This window comes from Physella acuta, unplaced genomic scaffold, assembly GCF_028476545.2.
Source record: "Physella acuta isolate Inbredline_101_S28 unplaced genomic scaffold, ASM2847654v3 ptg000560l, whole genome shotgun sequence".
Taxonomy (NCBI): Eukaryota; Metazoa; Mollusca; class Gastropoda; family Physidae; genus Physella; species Physella acuta.
In genome coordinates, this window is record NW_026732079.1 from 164,365 (window position 1) to 183,467 (window position 19,103).

General features: G+C 42.0%; 1 protein-coding gene across 1 annotated transcript in view; it reads left to right on the forward strand.

Moving 5' to 3' along the window:
- Positions 1–12,352: 12,352 nt before the first annotated feature.
- The window catches only part of LOC131946406 (glutamate receptor), an 88,368-nt gene continuing 81,617 nt past the window's right edge, over positions 12,353–19,103 (forward strand). The window contains exon 1 of the mRNA XM_059307153.1: positions 12,353–12,470. Within this exon, the coding sequence (XP_059163136.1) occupies positions 12,353–12,470 (118 nt within the window). The remainder of the gene's footprint in view (positions 12,471–19,103) is intronic.

Here is a 19,103-nt window from a genome sequence, read left to right on the forward strand (position 1 = left end):
GTTAATGCTAATTAGTTCTTTTGTAAATACCATACGGAAATTAATCGGATCAGTTCCTGATATACTTGCTTTTTTTCCAAAATGAGAATATTTTTTTTCAGACAAGACGACTGGAAAGACGAAGTAGAGTTAATACGTAATTTTGTAATTTAATTGTATGTTATAAATCACCAACCGAAAGTGTTGGGCCTCTCTTGATTTAAGCCTGAGTTGCCTATCTTGGAAACACTACATACTTTTCTTTGTTTAAAATCAAGACTAAAATTAAAGAGTTAAAGTTAAAACTACGACAGAACTGTATACACCGTGTTGCTTAAAAAAACTTATAGGATACTTTAAGTTATATTGCAATACTCTAGGATAGAATTGAATATTTTATCATATTCTGGGTCACTGAAAATTATAGGATACTCTATTCTAAACAAAGATAATTTAGGATATTAAGTGATAGTCTACAGTGTTATGAATCTCTGATTACATACGTATTCTCTAGGAGACACAGAAAACCATTCGATACTCCGATAAACTCTATGAAACTTTTGGTTAATCTGTCAAATGATGGAATACACAGCACTATTCAAGGATACTTTAAGAAAAAGTACTCTGATGCCTGTATTGCCGTAGAAACACTACCTTTACCAAAAGAATATCTGTGGAGGAAATACCTGTGGTGAAAGCCTCACTGTGATCAAGCCACGTATGGTCAAAGCACCTGCGGTAAAAGTAACTGTTTTCGAATCACCTGTGGTCAAATCACCTGTGGCCAAATCACCTGTGGTCAAATCACCTGTGGTCAAATCACCTGTGGTCAAATCACCTGTGGTAAAAGCGAAGGTGATCAAATCCCAGCTATGGTCAAAACACCGGTGCTCAAAGCACCAGGGTTCAAATCTATCGTGGCAAAAGTCCCGCTATGGTCAAGCCACCCATAGTCAAAGCACCAATTTTCAAAGCAAATGTGTTCAAAGTCCCGCTATGGTATACTACTTACGGTCAAAGCACCTGTGTAACTAAAACATTTACTGGCATATCAAGTTCGACCACTCCCTACTCTGACTTAACGAATCGGGCACAATCATCCAATGACCTGACCCGATTAAAGCCAGGTCTTCGGAGTTTTTCTTCAATCTTCTTACATTTTTTCCCCCCATGCTTAAATCTCGGAGAACAATCGCTCATTCCAGAGCCAATTTCCTTGTGCTCAAATTGAACAAGGAGGTAAAAAAAAAACTCAACTCCGTATCGCTGCATCACTCCGCGATTAGCCAACCGTTGCCATGACAACGAGACCATATCCCTACCCGACGGTTGTCGTACAGGTTTTTTTTTATTCCGACATCCGAGAACTTTAATAGAAATGTCTTCGCCATCACCCGTAGAGAATAGCCGATGTAATGCGCGTCGTTGTAATTTTAAACGCCCGCGTTCTCTTACACCGCACTCTCGCGTTGCATTGTGCTGGGGCGTTGTAAATCAAATACATCCGAGCTCAAATGGACGGGATCTCCATAAAATGTCTATAAAACAGGAGGCGAATCTTATGTAACACAAAAATATGACTAGAAAATATATTTTTTATTCAATAAATATGCATAACATGATATAAAATAAGATGCAAAAAAAAAAATAAAACGTTGCGCGCGTGAATGTGCGAGAAATTATTATTCATAGTTGTGTGTTAAAATGATGAATCGTCTTCTGTCTTACATACAAACATGTGAGCAGTTGCTTTAATTTTTTTTTTGGCGAAAATCTCAAGTTCTTTTATTAGGTCTAATGAAGAAAAAAATACAAAGAGATGTATGCAGCTAAAAACAGATAAATAGACACAGTGATTGTATTAAAGAACTAGGGTGGAGCGATAGAGCGCACGATTACTAACCCGCAAGTTTCGAGTTCGTTGGATACAGATAGATAGCTAAGAATAGAATTGCCAACAATATTCAATTACAAATGCCGAGAACAGAATTAATTTTACTTTGCCTACCTTGTGGACCGTTTCATTTGAAAGTTGCCTTACCTAAAATTATTGATATGGTGTTCTCTTAAGTTTTAATTATACGGCTACTTGTGCTGGGGAACAGAGTTTATCAAAGGTGCCGGTATGTTTTTTTTTTTAAGCTATCAATTTAGTCTTCATTAAAATATCATGATATCATAATTTGTCTATGATTGGTATTTAAATATTTTAGGTAAACATTTTTTTTAAAGTTGCCCTGATGTATCCCATTAAGATTGAAATAGCTTTACTATGTGATTGACGTTGGAGCTCTTGTATAGGATAAGTTAGATAAGCTTTCATTATAGATACATGAGTACAGTGAAGTGGAGTGGTGATTCAAATATGAAACTACCTGATCGTCCAATTCGTTCCCTATACACATGGGGGAGAGTTCATTTGTTTCAGGGAAGTGATAGTGTGGTCTGCACCATGCCAAACCGTTTTTTTTTACTTACATGAGAGTTGTGTGAACTCATGAACATTCTTTTTACTTGAACCCGGATACGAACTAGAGACTTTCGGGTTAGCAGGCTAGCTCTCTACCGCTAATCTACCATAATCTACCATATGACTACATGGTAGGTTAAACAATATTCACCATATTGGCCTTCTTAAACTACATACATAGTATTGTTCATTTTTAAACTATCACCACGGTATTTTCCGTTTTAACGTTATCCACCATACTCTTCATGTTGAAGTGGTATATACGCAATACTGAGTATTCATAAATATTGTTCAATTTGAAGTACTCATCATTATATAAACTAAGCTCAGAAATGTTCTATCAGCTTTATACAACCCAAATCTAAATATGAATATTTATTTAAAAATTGAAGAGTCCGACTAGTTTAGACAGATTTATTTGTGAGCTGACATAGTGGTGTTGTCGTTCATCTCCGTGCAAGACGCTGTATTAATACATGTAGTGGAAGTGTGTGCCAAGAACAGACAACTCAACCGCTGAGTTATCCTCAAAGTTTCCTGTAGATTGTATCCAGCTCAGAGGAGAGCGATTGAAGTGGCGACACAACCAGAGATCCTGTCCTTTCTGTGGGAGACAGCGATGGAAAGGGTGAAGCGAGCCACGTTCTTGTCTTTCCTGTCTGGGTACGATACATGAATCGATAGTGTCTGCGACAAATTACCGTCAACAAAGGTTCTCGTTAGGTGGTGTTTGTACCTCGAGAAATGCTAAAAATAGAATTGTGGGGGTTCTTGTTACTTGGTGTATTTATCTCGAGAAATATTAAAAACAGATTTGAAGGTTCTTGTTACGTGGTGATTTTACCACGAGAACATATTTTTAAAAATGTTGGGGAGGGTACGGGGGTTTCTGGTTTCGTGGTGTTTTAATCTCGATAAATGTTAAAAATAGAATTGAAGGTTCTTGCTAAGGTAGTGTTTGCACGTCGAGAAATACTAAAAACACAATGGAAGTTCTCGTTAAGAGGTGATGTGCTTTGAGAAATATTAAAGAATAATTGGAGTTTCTCGTCACGTTACGTGTGCTTTTCGACAACTACTAAAAATAGAATTTCGGGTATTTGATACGTTGTGTATATACCTCGAAAAACTACTAACATATATTTGAGGGGTTCTCGTTACTTAATGTTCTGTAACTAGAGAAATATTAAAAATAGAGTTGAGGGGGTTCTCGTTATGTGGTGTTTGTAACTCGAGAAATACTAAAAATAGAGTTGAGGGGTTCTCGTTATGTTGCCTATGTGTACCTCGAGAAATAGAGAGTCGACATAATGAGTACAAATCTATAGTTGATGTTTTGAGACTCACGGATTCGAAGTCTACAGTGTTGGCATACATGCTGAAATGTAATACTTATGTTGCTGATTACATTTAAAATTGATATTTTGTTTTCAAAATCGGCCAATTAAAAAAAAAAGAAACTTTATTCCAAGGAATCATCTCTTTTTACGTTATCGTTAATATATAATGAATGTGTGAATGTTTGTAATATGAGACATTTTTATCCCCTAAGCGTGATATTGTGAAATCCATTAAACCAAACTCGGATAGAAAGAATATTAAAAATCGATTTTTCCCCACTTAAACTGTACACTTTCTCTTCTTAAATAGATAATTACATTCCAAAATACTAATTAACGATACGATGATTTTTTTTAAAGTTAAATTAATTTTATTTTTTACAATATTTTTTAAAAATATTTTTTATTTATTTTTAAAATATTTTGTTTTTTGTTTTAAATTACATTGAAGTATACCATCGGATTCTACATAAAACTTTACTGTAACTCTTCATCGTCTCTTCTGACTCAGTACAACCTGACTCCCCATCGACGTTGCGTCACTCGACTCCCACAATTGAATCTACGATCGAACCCACGTCTAGCGAATTCGTACACACACACCCAGCCAAAAAGTATCTAACCTTGCAAGCAGTTTTGCGTGAATTGCATTTCAACTCCACGGCTCGCGAGGGTCGCTTCTCTCCCCTTAGTGAGGTCTGCTTCTCTCCCCTTGGCTATGAGCATCAGATCGTACCGATCAATACCGGTGGCCAAGATTCGCCAACGCGTTCACATCAACACACGGCGATTGAGACAGGGGTAGGTAAGGATTGACACAATGCTGAGAGTGGATTTGTTCCCCCTGTGCACTTTGTTCGTGATAACCATTTCCTTACGGATATGTAGCTCCCTCGAGGAGGTCTTAATAGGTAAATATGACTTCGTCGTTTCTCTTTCTTATACATTTTTAAACGTTATTAAACCATTAAAGACACACACATATTATATATATATATATATATATATATATATATATATATATATATATATATATATATATATATATATATATATGTGTGTGTGTGTGTGTGTGTGTATATATATATATATGTATACATATAATGTGTGTGTGGTTGTGTGTATGTTTTTATGTATGTAAATCGGTTTCTTATATTTAGTTGTGATTTTGAAGTTAATTTGAATTTTAGTCTAAAAACTACGACGGTTTTTTTTTGTACTAGTAGTAGGTAGAGTTACGGGCCAGAAAACTAGTATTGTTGTGGAAGCATAAGGTTCGTTTAAAAAACAATTAGTTTGATTTTGTTAAAAGCGTTGTTGTTTTATTATTCAAGAGTATGATCCCAGGTGAACGCTATTTGTGATTTGTGGTGTAACGCTCAGTACGTGAGTGAGGTGGACCTTTTGGTAACTATGAGTATCTGGTGACCTTCTGCGGACTTTCAAAGACCTAACCAGATATTAGAGCGGTGGGAGAGAGCTCATATCTGTGCTATTGACGCGAGTCCGGCGAATGCAAATTCCAGTTAATAGGATACAATGGTTGGCGTCCTTTCGTGACTGATCGGTGGGATTGACCTGTTTCCATGCCCACGGTGGACTCACGAGTACTCACACTGAAGGTCAGCCACCCGCTCAAGGCCGTGAGTTCAATCATGTACAACTTCCATAACGTTTTACCCTTAATCAAGTTGTTGCGTTACTTCAAATTGTCTGATATTCAGTAATCACTTATTATTTTTAAATATCACTTTCAGTGTATGTTTTTAAAATCCCAGATGGGTTCGTAAAATAGAACTTAATGCTTTTGTCACGTGATCTCCCGACCTTGACCTCTACTGCGCGTGCCTAAGGGCAGACCACACGATCACCATTGATAAGAAGAGTGCGCTGGTATGTTGGTAGTTGTGGGCTAGACATAGAGCCCTCCAGTGTGTTGGTATGTTGGTAGTTGTGGGGCTAGACATAGAGCCATTCAGTGTGCGGGTATGTTGGTAGTTGTGGGGCTAGACATAGAGCCATCCAGTGTGCGGGTATGTTGGTAGTTGTGGGGCTAGACATAGAGCCCTCCAGTGTGCGGGTATGTTGGTAGTTGTGGGGCCAGACATAGAGCCCTCTATTGGCTGGTATGTTGGTAGTTGTGGGGCTAGACATAGAGCCCTCTATTGGCTGGTATATTGGTAGTTGTGGGCTAGACATAGAGCCCTCCATTGGCTGGTATGTTGGTAGTTGTGGGCTAGACATAGAGCCCTCCAGTGCGCTGGTATGTTGGTAGTTGTGGGGCTAGACATAGAGCCATTCAGTGTGCGGGTATGTTGGTAGTTGTGGGCTAGACATAGAGTCCTCTAGCATCGGTACTTTAAGTTAACGGTATTAGTGGTATGTTGGTAGTTGTGGGGCTAGACATAGAGCCCTCTAGTGCGCTGGTATGTTGGTAGTTGTGGGGCTAGACATAGAGCCCTCTATTACGCTGGTATGTTGGTAGTTGTGGGGCTAGACATAGAGCCCTCTAGTGCGCTGGTATGTTGGTAGTTGTGGGGCTAGACATAGAGCCCTCTATTGGCTGGTATGTTGGTAGTTGTGGGGCTAGTCATAGAGCCCTCTATTGGCTGGTATATTGGTAGTTGTGGGGCTAGACATAGAGCCCTCTAGTGCGCTGGTATGTTGGTAGTTGTGGGGCTAGACATAGAGCCCTCTAGTGCGCTGGTATGTTGGTAGTTGTGGGGCTAGACATAGAGCCCTCCAGTGCGCTGGTATGTTGGTAGTTGTGGGGCTAGACATAGATCCCTCCAGTGCGCTGGTATGTTGGTAGTTGTGGGCTAGACATAGAGCCCTCCATTGGCTGGTATGTTTTTAGTTGTGGGGCTAGACATAGAGCCCTCCAGTGCGCTGGTATGTTGGTAGTTGTAGGGCTAGACATAGAGCCCTCAATTGGCTGGTATGTTGGTAGTTGTGGGCTAGACATAGAGCCCTCCATTGGCTGGTATGTTGGTAGTTGTGGGCTAGACATAGAGCCCTCCAGTGCGGTGGTATGTTGGTAGTTGTGGGCTAGACATAGAGCCCTCCAGTGCGCTTGTATGTTGGTAGTTGTGGGGCTAGACATAGAGCCCTCCAGTGCGCTTGTATGTTGGTAGTTGTAGGGCTAGACATAGAGCTCTCAATTGGCTGGTATGTTGGTAGTTGTGGGCTAGACATAGAGCCCTCCATTGGCTGGTATGTTGGTAGTTGTGGGCTAGACATAGAGCCCTCTAGTGCGCTGGTATGTTGGTAGTTGTGGGGCTAGACATAGAGCCCTCTATTACGCTGGTATGTTGGTAGTTGTGGGGCTAGACATAGAGCCCTCTATTACGCTGGTATATTGGTAGTTGTGAGGCTAGACATAGAGCCCTCTAGTGCGCTGGTATGTTGGTAGTTGTGGGCTAGACATAGAGCCCTCTAGTGCGCTGGTATGTTGGTAGTTGTGGGCTAGACATAGAGCCCTCTAGTGCGCTGGTATGTTGGTAGTTGTGGGCTAGACATAGAGCCCTCTAGCATCGGTACTTTAAGTTAACGGTATTAGTGGTATGTTGGTAGTTGTGGGGCTAGACATAGAGCCATTCAGTGTGCGGGTATGTTGGTAGTTGTGGGGCTAGACATAGATCCCTTCAGTGTGCGGGTATGTTGGTAGTTGTGGGGCTAGACATAGAGCCATTCAGTGTGCGGGTATGTTGGTAGTTGTGGGGCTAGACATAGAGCCATTCAGTGTGCGGGTATGTTGGTAGTTGTGGGGCTAGACATAGAGCCCTCTATTGGCTGGTATGTTGGTAGTTGTGAGGCTAGACATAGAGCCATTTAGTGTGCGGGTATGTTGGTAGTTGTGGGGCTAGACATAGATCCCTCTGGTGCGCTGGTATGTTGGTAGTTGTGGGGCTAGACATAGAGCCCTCTATTGGCTGGTATGTTGGTAGTTGTGAGGCTAGACATAGAGCCATTCAGTGTGCGGGTATGTTGGTAGTTGTGGGGCTAGACATAGATCCCTTCAGTGTGCGGGTATGTTGGTAGTTGTGGGGCTAGACATAGAGCCCTCTATTGGCTGGTATGTTGGTAGTTGTGGGGCTAGACATAGAGCCCTCCAGTGCGGTGGTATGTTGGTAGTTGTGGGCTAGACATAGAGCTCTCCAGTGCGCTTGTATGTTGGTATTTGTGGGGCTAGACATAGAGCCCTTTAGTGTGCTGGTATGTTGGTAGTTGTGGGGCTAGACATAGAACCCTCCAGTGCGCTAGTATGTTGGTAGTTGTGGGGCTAGACATAGAACCCTCTATTACGCTGGTATGTTGGTAGTTGTGGGGCTAGACATAGAACCCTCTATTACGCTGGTATGTTGGTAGTTGTGGGGCTAGACATAGAGCCGTCCAGTGCGCTGGTATGTTGGTAGTTGTGGGCTAGACATAGAGCCATCCAGTGAGCTGGTATGTTGGAATTTGTGGGGCTAGACATAGAGCCCTCCAGTGAGCTGGTATGTTGGTAGTTGTGGGGCTAGACATAGAGCCCTACAGTGCGCTGGTATGTTGGTAGTTGTGGGGCCAGACATAGAGCCCTCCAGCATCGGTACTTTAAGTAGACGCTATCTGCTGCCAGACTTAAAGTATAGATAGTGGTTTTTGTATTAGTTGTTGGTAGTTGTGGGGCTAGACATAGAGCCATTCAGTGTGCGGGTATGATGGTAGTTGTGGGCTAGACATAGAACCCTCCAGTGTGTTGGTATGTTGGTAGTTGTGGGGCTAGACATAGAGCCCTAAAGTGCGCTGGTATGTTGGTAGTTGTGGGGCTAGACATAGAGCCCTCTATTACGCTGGTATGTTGGTAGTTGTGGGGCTAGACATAGAGCCCTCTATTACGCTGGTATATTGGTAGTTGTGAGGCTAGACATAGAGCCCTCAAGTACGCTGGTATGTTGGTAGTTGTGGGCTAGACATAGAGCCCTCAAGTACGCTGGTATGTTGGTAGTTGTGAGGCTAGACATAGAGCCCTCTAGTGTGCTGGTATGTTGGTAGTTGTGGGGCTAGACATAGAGCCCTCCATTGGCTGGTATGCTGGTAGTTGTGGGGCTAGACATAGAGCCCTAAAGTGCGCTGGTATATTGGTAGTTGTGGGGCTAGACATAGAGCCCTCTATTACGCTGGTATATTGGTAGTTGTGAGGCTAGACATAGAGCCGTCCAGTGCGCTGGTATGTTGGTAGTTGTGGGCTAGACATAGAGCCATCCAGTGAGCTGGTATGTTGGTATTTGTGGGGCTAGACATAGAGCCCTCCATTGGCTGGTATGTTGGTAGTTGTGGGGCTAGACATAGAGCCCTACAGTGCGCTGGTATGTTGGTAGTTGTGGGGCCAGACATAGAGCCCTCCAGCATCGGTACTTTAAGTAGACGCTATCTGCTGCCAGACTTAAAGTATAGATAGTGGTTTTTGTATTAGTTGTTGGTAGTTCTGGGGCTAGACATAGAGCAATTCAGTGTGCGGGTATGATGGTAGTTGTGGGCTAGACATAGAGCCCTCCAGTGTGTTGGTATGTTGGTAGTTGTGGGGCTAGACATAGAGCCCTAAAGTGCGCTGGTATGTTGGTAGTTGTGGGGCTAGACATAGAGCCCTCTATTACGCTGGTATGTTGGTAGTTGTGGGGCTAGACATAGAGCCCTCTATTACGCTGGTATATTGGTAGTTGTGAGGCTAGACATAGAGCCCTCAAGTACGCTGGTATGTTGGTAGTTGTGGGCTAGACATAGAGCCCTCAAGTACGCTGGTATGTTGGTAGTTGTGAGGCTAGACATAGAGCCCTAAAGTGCGCTGGTATATTGGTAGTTGTGAGGCTAGACATAGAGCCCTCTAGTGTGCTGGTATGTTGGTAGTTGTGGGGCTAGACATAGAGCCCTTCATTGGCTGGTATGCTGGTAGTTGTGGGGCTAGACATAGAGCCCTAAAGTGCGCTGGTATATTGGTAGTTGTGAGGCTAGACATAGAGCCCTCTAGTGTGCTGGTATGTTGGTAGTTGTGGGGCTAGACATAGAGCCCTCCATTGGCTGGTATGCTGGTAGTTGTGGGGCTAGACATAGAGCCCTAAAGTGCGCTGGTATATTGGTAGTTGTGGGGCTAGACATAGAGCCCTCTATTACGCTGGTATATTGGTAGTTGTGAGGCTAGACATAGAGCCCTCAAGTACGCTGGTATGTTGGTAGTTGTGGGGCTAGACATAGAGCCATTCAGTGCGCTGGTATGTTGGTAGTTGTGGGGCCAGACATAGAGCCCTCCATTGGCTGGTATGCTGGTAGTTGTGGGGCTAGACATAGAGCCCGCTATTGGCTGGTATGTTGGTAGTTGTGGGCTAGTCATAGAGCCCTCTAGTGCGCTGGTATGTTGGTAGTTGTGGGGCTAGACATAGAGCCCTCCATTGGCTGGTATGTTGGTAGTTGTGGGGCTAGACATAGAGCCCTCTATTGGCTGGTATGTTGGTAGTTGTGGGGCTAGACATAGAGCCTTCAGTGCGCTGGTATGTTGGTAGTTGTGGGGCTAGACATAGATCCCTCCAGTGCGCTGGTATGTTGGTAGTTGTGGGCTAGACATAGAGCCCTCAATTGGCTGGTATGTTGGTAGTTGTGGGGCTAGACATAGAGCCCTCTATTGGCTGGTATGTTGGTAGTTGTGGGGCTAGACATAGAGCCCTCTATTGGCTGGTATGTTGGTAGTTGTGGGGCTAGACATAGAGCCCTCTAGTGCGCTGGTATGTTGGTAGTTGTGGGGCTAGACATAGAGCCCTCCAGTGCGCTGGTATGTTGGTAGTTGTGGGGCTAGACATAGAGCCCTCTAGCATCGGTACTTTAAGTTAACGGTATTAGTGGTATGTTGGTAGTTGTGGGGCTAGACATAGAGCCCTCTAGCATCGGTACTTTAAGTTAACGGTATTAGTGGTATGTTGGTAGTTGTGGGGCTAGACATAGAGCCGTCAATTGGCTGGTATGTTGGTAGTTGTGGGCTAGACATAGAGCCCTCCATTGGCTGGTATGTTGGTAGTTGTGGGCTAGACATAGATCCCTCCAGTGAGCTGGTATGTTGGTAGTTGTGGGGCTAGACATAGAGCCCCCCAGTACGCTGGTATGTTGGTAGTTGTGGGCTAGACATAGAGCCATTCAGTGTGCGGGTATGTTGGTAGTTGTGGGGCTAGACATAGAGCCCTCTAGCATCGGTGTTTTAAGTAGACACTATCCGCTGACAGACTTGAAGTATAGATAGTGGTTTCGGTATCAGTCGTCGGTAGTAGGTGGATGTAGTATGGTGGTTGTATATGTTAGAGGCTTTAGGTTTTAGAGGTAATCGTAATGTGTGCTAGGTTTTTAGTAGATGTGTATATAAGCAAACCTAATTAAGGCTGGGTAAAATAAAAAAAAAAGCTTGCATTTGATTTTTACATGTGCTTAAGATATAACATGCATATACATAGTATATATTGCTGTGGTATTATTGAGATGGACGTATACAGTTCGACATTTGCATAATACAAATTATTGGCATAAATACAAATTACTTGTTTTTGTGTGTGTTTATAAGTAAGGCAAACGTTTTACGAATACGTATGCTCATTACTTACTCACACTGACACTCATAAATACTAAGGACATGATATTTTAAGCGTTGTGTATTGATTTAATTGTAGTGTTTGGAAAAGGTGTTGTGAAATCATGGAAAGTAAAGTTTCTAGGTTGAGCTACTACGAATTAAAGTGCATATTTATTAGGTTGTATTTAGCAGTAGTGAGGGTATAAGATAATGGTGTTTTGCAAATGTTTTAGGCTGAAGTGTTGCTATTTTTTATGGGATAGCGTGGCCTAAGCGGTAGAGCGCTAGGGTGCTAACCGGAAAGTCTCGAGTTTGAATCCAGGTCCAAGTCAGTAGCATCAGCATGTCCCTGAGTCAACCCTGCTGTGATGGGTAGCTCGCTCATTTTAAGGAAGATGGAGGTGGCTGTGCAAACTACTTAACAAACCTTCATACACGGAAGTCGAGAAACATAATAACTAAACTCTATTGGCAAAATGGATCACTAGGTCTAAACATTATTATTTACTTTACTTTTTCTGGTTTTTTTTGGCTGAGTTGAGTTGTTGTTGAGTGGAGATAATTTGTTTGCCAGTTGCCAGGTAAATTGTCATGCCAGAAGTGTACACAGACGGCTCCTGTCATGCCAGACAAACGCCCCGTGTCCCTGGAGATCTGTACGTCCAACTGCGACCTCCCTAATCAGGTCAAGGCAATAGCTTAACGCCGTTAGTTTTTTGGCGGGGGGTGGGGGAGGGGGATGGGGTCTTAAGCCTTTTAAATCAATTACGGCAGGATCGCCTCGCCTCAATGGAATGAAAAAAATAAGTCTTGGAAAGGAAACATGATGTGGGAGCGCTGACACTGTGTTAGAAGACATGTTGAACCAGGATGTTAGCAGACATGTTGAACCAGTCTGTTAGCAGACATGTTGAACCAGTCTGTTAGCAGACATGTTGAACCAGGCAGACATGTTGAACCAGGCTGTTAGCAGACATGTTGAACCAGGCAGACATGTTGACCAGGCTGTTAGCAGACATGTTGAACCAGGCAGACATGTTGAACCAGGCTGTTAGCAGACATGTTGAACCAGGCAGACATGTTGAACCAGGCTGTTAGCAGACATGTTGAACCAGGCAGACATGTTGAACCAGGCTGTTAGCAGACATGTTGAACCAGGCAGACATGTTGAACCAGGCTGTTAGCAGACATATTGAACCAGTAGGTTAGCAGACATGTTGAACCAGGCTGTTAGCAGAGATGTTAAACCAGGCACTCAGTTAGCAGACATGTTGAACCAGGCACTCTGTTAGCAGACATGTTGAACCAGGCTGTTAGCAGACATGTTGAACCAGGCTGTTAGCAGACATGTTGAACCAGGCTGTTAGCAGACATGTTGAACCAGGCTGTTAGCAGACATGTTGAACCAGGCTGTTAGCAGACATGTTGAACCAGGCAGACATGTTGAACCAGGCTGTTAGCAGACATGTTGAACCAGGCTGTTAGAAGACATGTTGAACCAGGCTGTTAGCAGACATGTTGAACCAGGCAGACATGTTGAACCAGGCTGTTAGAAGACATGTTGAACCAGGCTGTTAGCAGACATGTTGAACCAGGCTGTTAGCAGACATGTTGAACCAGGCTGTTAGCAGACATGTTGAACCAGGCTGTTAGCAGACATGTTGAACCATGCGTATGGAACTGCTGTGTCTAAGCAGATGCTTTTCTGGCCAGCATTTAAAGTCAGAAGTTTGGGTTCTCGCAGCGTGTGGATGGGCATGGAAGGGGAGGGAGGGAGTAGATTATTATAGGCTACCTTCTTCTTTCTATTTCTGTTTTCTCTCTGATATATATAGGCCTATATATATATATATATATATATATATATATATATATATATATATATATATATATATATATATATATATATATATATAAATATATATATATATATATATATATATATATATATATATATATATATATATATATATAATTTATATCATACAAATATTACGACTCGTATTATATTATTCCAAATGTGATATTTGTGTTTGAAATGTTTACCAGCGGTATTTAGTATAGACAGTTATAAAATATGTATAATACTGTAGAAATCTTTCCCTACATAGCCATACAAAATCGATAGTCTAGCAATGTTTTTTTTTAATGAATGCATTGTTCGAGTTTTTAAAGGAGAAACGAAACAAAAGCCGACGTGTGTGGAAAAAAATATACGCAAGTTTGCAATTAAAATCGTATACAAATAAAAATACTATGTAGCTGGTGTGTGATGACGCAAGGTTGCGTCGTAGAGGTCAGGTAAATAGCAGAGACATAGTTGGGTTTAGACCAATGGACGTACAGGAGCTGACGGTCACGTGGGACGGTCAGCTGACCACTGAGGCGTGGGTCAGTAGAGAGATTAGCGGCAGTTGATAGGTAGCTAGCGAGGAGAGCAAAAGGTGTTATGAAGCGGTCAGAGACTGTCGAGTTTTAGATGTGTAGGGCTAGGTAACCGTTGATAATTAGTGAAGAGAGCGGTCAGATAGGTAGATCTAGGAAACGGCAGACAGTAGTAGTAGAGAGTTTAGAATAGGCTAGTTTGGTAGGGAATTAATTTGATTGTTTAATAAAGGACATTTATCTTTTGTATCGGACTTGTGTGTGTTAATTCCAAACTATAACCAAGCTGGTATTATCTTCATCACGCCCACTCACACATCGGGGTGGTTGATGTTTATATTCCCCCCCCCCCTCACAACTGGTGTGACTAGAAGAACTTCTAATTCACTCGTACCCTCACACGGTGCCTCGTTTGAATTTGGTCATCGCAAATAACTACTTCAACACGTTTGTCTTTATTTTATCCGTTTAGAAAATGTGATAGGCAGCACCAAAAAACATTCGGAATAACAGCCTACATTTAACTAAATATCGGTGTTTTAGTTCAGATCAAATATTAAAAAAAAAAAAAAATAGGCAGCTCTTAAACTTTAAGACTGTATTGAGTGTAACAGCATCATGACTTTCTTACAGTTATCTATGTAAAAACAATAATTGTTGTAAAAAAACAAAAGGTTTTGGAAATATAAAAATGTGTTTATATATTAATAAACTTAGCCAGCTTACAAATATTTTGTCCACCGCTCAAGCCTAAAGTGTCCCAATACCCACAATTTGAGAATCTCAGCTCTCTAATCTAATGCAGATTTGTTTGTTTAGTTAAATTCGGAAATAAAAAAAAAACCTAGAAAATAGCATTTCGAAACGGCTTACTCCCCCTTCATCTCATGTGGATTCAAATCGCATAAGCCCTTTTTAGACAGAGTGGCTATCAATGCTTTATAAAACATACCCACCTAATTCAGCATGGGACATGAGTCTATTCTTGTATACGAAGATTTTTGCACTTGAATTTTTTTTTTTTTAAATCTCCGAAATTGTGTTATGGTATCGATTCATCTAGCAAGAACGTCGTCCAAGGAAAAAAAATGTGTTCCTGTATGCATTCCAGAATTTTTGAAATTTTCTTTTTAACAAACTCAACACTGTGTAGGCGAGTTCACGGAGTCGCTTGAATAAGAACTGAACTTTAAACAAGCCTCAGAAAATAAAATGCTTCTATATTTTTTTTCAGATCTTTTTTTTTTTTTTGTTTTTTTTTAATGAAGAAAGACAAAATAATGTTAATATGTTAGGCTTATTTTAAGTTGCATCGATCGAAAACGTTATTTAAGTAGGGTGTGTGTGTGCGTGTGGGGGGGGGGGGGTCTATCATGTCTAACAAAGCTGTCTACTTATGTTTAAGAACTGTTTTTTTTTAAATCTTGTCACTGTCTTGTAAGGATTGGGCTACTAAACCGACGTGTGATTGCCTACACTATTTCAGTAGGGTGTGTGTTGGGGGGGGGGGGGGACTATGTCCATCAAATTTAACAACGTTGCCTATTTTTGTTATAGAAGTGTGTTTCGTGTTTAAAAAAATACTTTGTCACGGCCTTATGAGGATTGGGCTACTAAACCGACGTGTGATTGGCTACAGTATTTCAGTATTGTGTGTGTGTGTGAGAGAGAGAGAGTGTGGGTGATCCAACAGGTCTAACGACGATGTCACTTATTTTTTAGAAATATTTTTCACTTGTTTAAAAAAAAATAATTCGTTACAGTAGCTGCATGTGTAGATTTAGAGCAACCCCCCACCCCCCCCCCCGCCCTTTTTTTCCACAGTGAGCGGTGTAACATCTAGCAAGACTAATGAAATGTTTTCACCGTGTTCTTTAGATGTGTAGCTTTATTTTTTTAACTCTGTCAGACCTCTCCAGTTTATCTAAGGAGAGATGTTTTAGTTTAAGTGAGCTTTGAAAACATTTCACCAACAATTTATAATTAAAAGATATCAATCAAACTTTTGTCCTGTCCAATGGCTAGGCAAAAGAAAATTGTTTAAAACTTCAATTTTTAAATACGTAAATTAATTCTAAACCTATGGGTTTTATTTTAAAATGTTCAAAATTGCAATCATAGAGGTTTAAACTTCAGATTTGTCGTAATCAATAAAAGAAACAATTCCGGAATGTGCCGCCAACATTTTGTTAAAATAAAAAAAATATCAATACAAGAGGTCACTGTTGTGATGAGACGAGATACAAATCGATGGTTAACCCTTGTTTGGCCCGCTCCAAGGAAGATTCTAATTCGTTCACGATTTGGCCAGATTAAAATCTATAGTTAACCCCTTAACCGCCAGAGGGATAACAATTCACATCACTTGAACAGACAATGTGAGAATTGCTTAGATCATCACGTGATGCGGTGGTGTGGAATAAAACAAGATGGCGCCACTGATTGTAAAGAAGTGCATCGATGTGAGATTGTATGGTATTTAGACCGGTAATGGTTCCGTGTGGTCGGGTTGGGTGCTTATTGGTGCTAAACCGAAAAGTTTCGAGTTTGAACCACCGGGCAGATAAGGCTGGTTACCTGGAGACAGTCACTCTTCTAGGAGAGACAACTCCAAAATCAAACAACTGCTGCGTTGTAATTTGTTCTTAGTTGGACAAATGCTATGGAAGCAAATACAAAAACAAAAAGAGGCTGAATTCGGAGTCTACTTGGCAAGTTTCTGCTGTATGTGCTTTCTTTTATTTGATTGATGATTTCTTCTTGACAAGTTTCTGCTGAATGCTTTCTTTTATTTGGTTAATGATTCCTTCATGACACGTTTCTGCTGTATGTTCCTTCTTTTATTTGTTTGATGATTCCCTCATGACAAGTTTCTGAAAACAATTGTGGGTGTCTAAACGCGTGTGCCAGCTTTACAGGCTATACAATCATATTGAAAATACCCAGTAACGCGTCGAAGACAAAGTTTCGAAACAATAAAGGGACATAATTTATCCAGGACATGAATAAGACAAGTTGTAAAAACAACACAGGGACGTAACTGAAAGCATCAAAAAACGCAAGTGGCATAATTTAATATAACAGGAATGTATGTAAGATTGCGTTGTGAATTATAAAAAATTGGACTGAGAAAGAAACAGAGGTAGAGACATTAACAGACGGAACATAAAACTGTCACAATCTGGAAGATTTCAATGAGACAGTTGAGATGAAAACATATAGTGTCTTGTGCTGGCTTCATTTTGATGACTATCAGGGAGCGAATTTCATTCTATATGGACGATGCAATAGAGCTGAAACAATCACTTTGATACAGCCTTCAATATGTAGTTAGTCTATGCTTATGTATCGGAATGTGATAGACGTAAAAAGTTACGAGTTTCACTTTTTTTTTAAAATTCACGATATACTAAATAATAGTGTGTTTAGTAATATAAAAGTATAACAAATAATAGTGTGTTTAGTAAAATAAAGGTATAATAAATAATATTGTGTTTAGTAATATAAAGGTATAATAAATAATAGTGTGCTTAGTAATATAAATGTATACTAAATAATAGTGTGCTTAGTAATATAAATGTATACTAAATAATAGTGTACTTAGTAATATAACCATTCGCATTTTTCACCAAATTTAATCAGGTACTCGTAAGAGCTGTGTAAGCTCACGTTGTTTTCATTGCATTCGATAATTCCTATAATACACATAATTGCAACACTAAAACTAATTATAAGACTACAAAAATTATTTGAAAGCTAGTGAACTCTGCTTGAAATTAATCCAATTACCCCCCCCCCCCCCCACCCCCAAACTTCACAGCTAAACTACATATATCAATCTCCGACTAAAAAGTAAACTGAAAGTTTTATGATTAGAAAATTTGGACTCGTCCATTCAATGAAACCACCTCGGTATGATAGGAGCGAAATTAAAAGCTTTGTCACCTAGAATCCAGTCAATTATTCATGCTACATCCTTCAACCTCTGGGGCCAAACGAATGCGGCCCACCGAGGGGACAAATGGATGCGGCCCACCGAGGGGCCAAATGGATGCGGCTCTCTGAGGGGCCAAATGGATGCGGCTCTCTGCGGCGCTACGTGGTAATTTCGTTTGATGGACCGTGGTCAAAGCAACCAAGCGTAATTATTGGTCCAAGCAATGATTGCGCGTGTGGGGGGGGGGGGGGGGGAGGGACGGGATGGGGGAGGGGGTGGGATGAATACTAGTGAGTAACGAGTGAAGGAGGGACGTGGTGGGGGGGCGGGGGAGGGGGTGGGATGGATACTAGTGAGTAGCGAGTGAAAGAGGGACGGGGTGGGGGGAGGGGGTGGGATGAATACTAGTGAGTAGCGAGTTAAGGAGGGGCGGGGTGAGGGGGGGGGTTGGGTTGGGATGGATACTAGTGAGTAGCGAGTTAAGGAGGGACGGAGTAAGGTGAGAGGGTGGGATTGATACTAGTGAGTAGCGAGTGAAGGAAGGGGAGGGTGGGGGGAGGGGATGTGATGAATACTAGTGAGTAGCGAGTTAAGGAGGGACGGGATGGGGTAGGGGGTGGGATGGATACTAGTGAGTAACGAGTGAAGGAGGGACGTGGTGGGGGCGGGGGAGGGGGTGGGATGGATACTAGTGAGTAGCGAGTTAAGGAGGGACGTGGTGGGGGGAGGGGGTGTGATGAATACTAGTGAGTAGCGAGTTAAGGAGGGACGGGATGGGGTAGGGGGTGGGATGGATACTAGTGAGTAGCGAGTTAAGGAGGGGCGGGGTGAGGGGGGGGGGTTGGGATGGATACTAGTGAGTAGCGAGTTAAGGAGGGACGGGATGGGGGGTGGGACGGATACTAAGAGGAAATCGTGCAAGGGAGGGACGGTTTAAGGTAAATACTAAACGGGGGGTGGGGGCGCGCGGAATGATGGGGTTCGTTATTTGTTCAGTAGCGAGTTGGGGAGGGTCGGTTGGATGTAGGTACCAAGTGGGTGGGGGAGGGGTGGCGGAATATAGGGGGTGGGTGTACTATTTAATGGCGGGGGAGGGGTTATGTACAAAGTAGGGAGGGGGTGGGGTTATCAGAAAAGTGTGGGTGGGTACTACTCGGTAGCGGGATGAAGAAGAGGTACTGTCAAAAATCAGTCCAAAAGGGAAGGGGCAGGCAGGTGGTGGGATGGGCACTAGTCAAATTTGATCTGGGGACTGACAAGACCAAGGTGAGGAAGTGGGGGGGGGGGGGGGTAGAAATGGCGAGATAGAGAAAGGCGGATAAAAGTCACTTTTATTTAATTTTTATAGCAACCCAGAGAAGGATGAGAGGAAAAAAAAGTTTCACTGCGGAAGTGTGTGTGTGG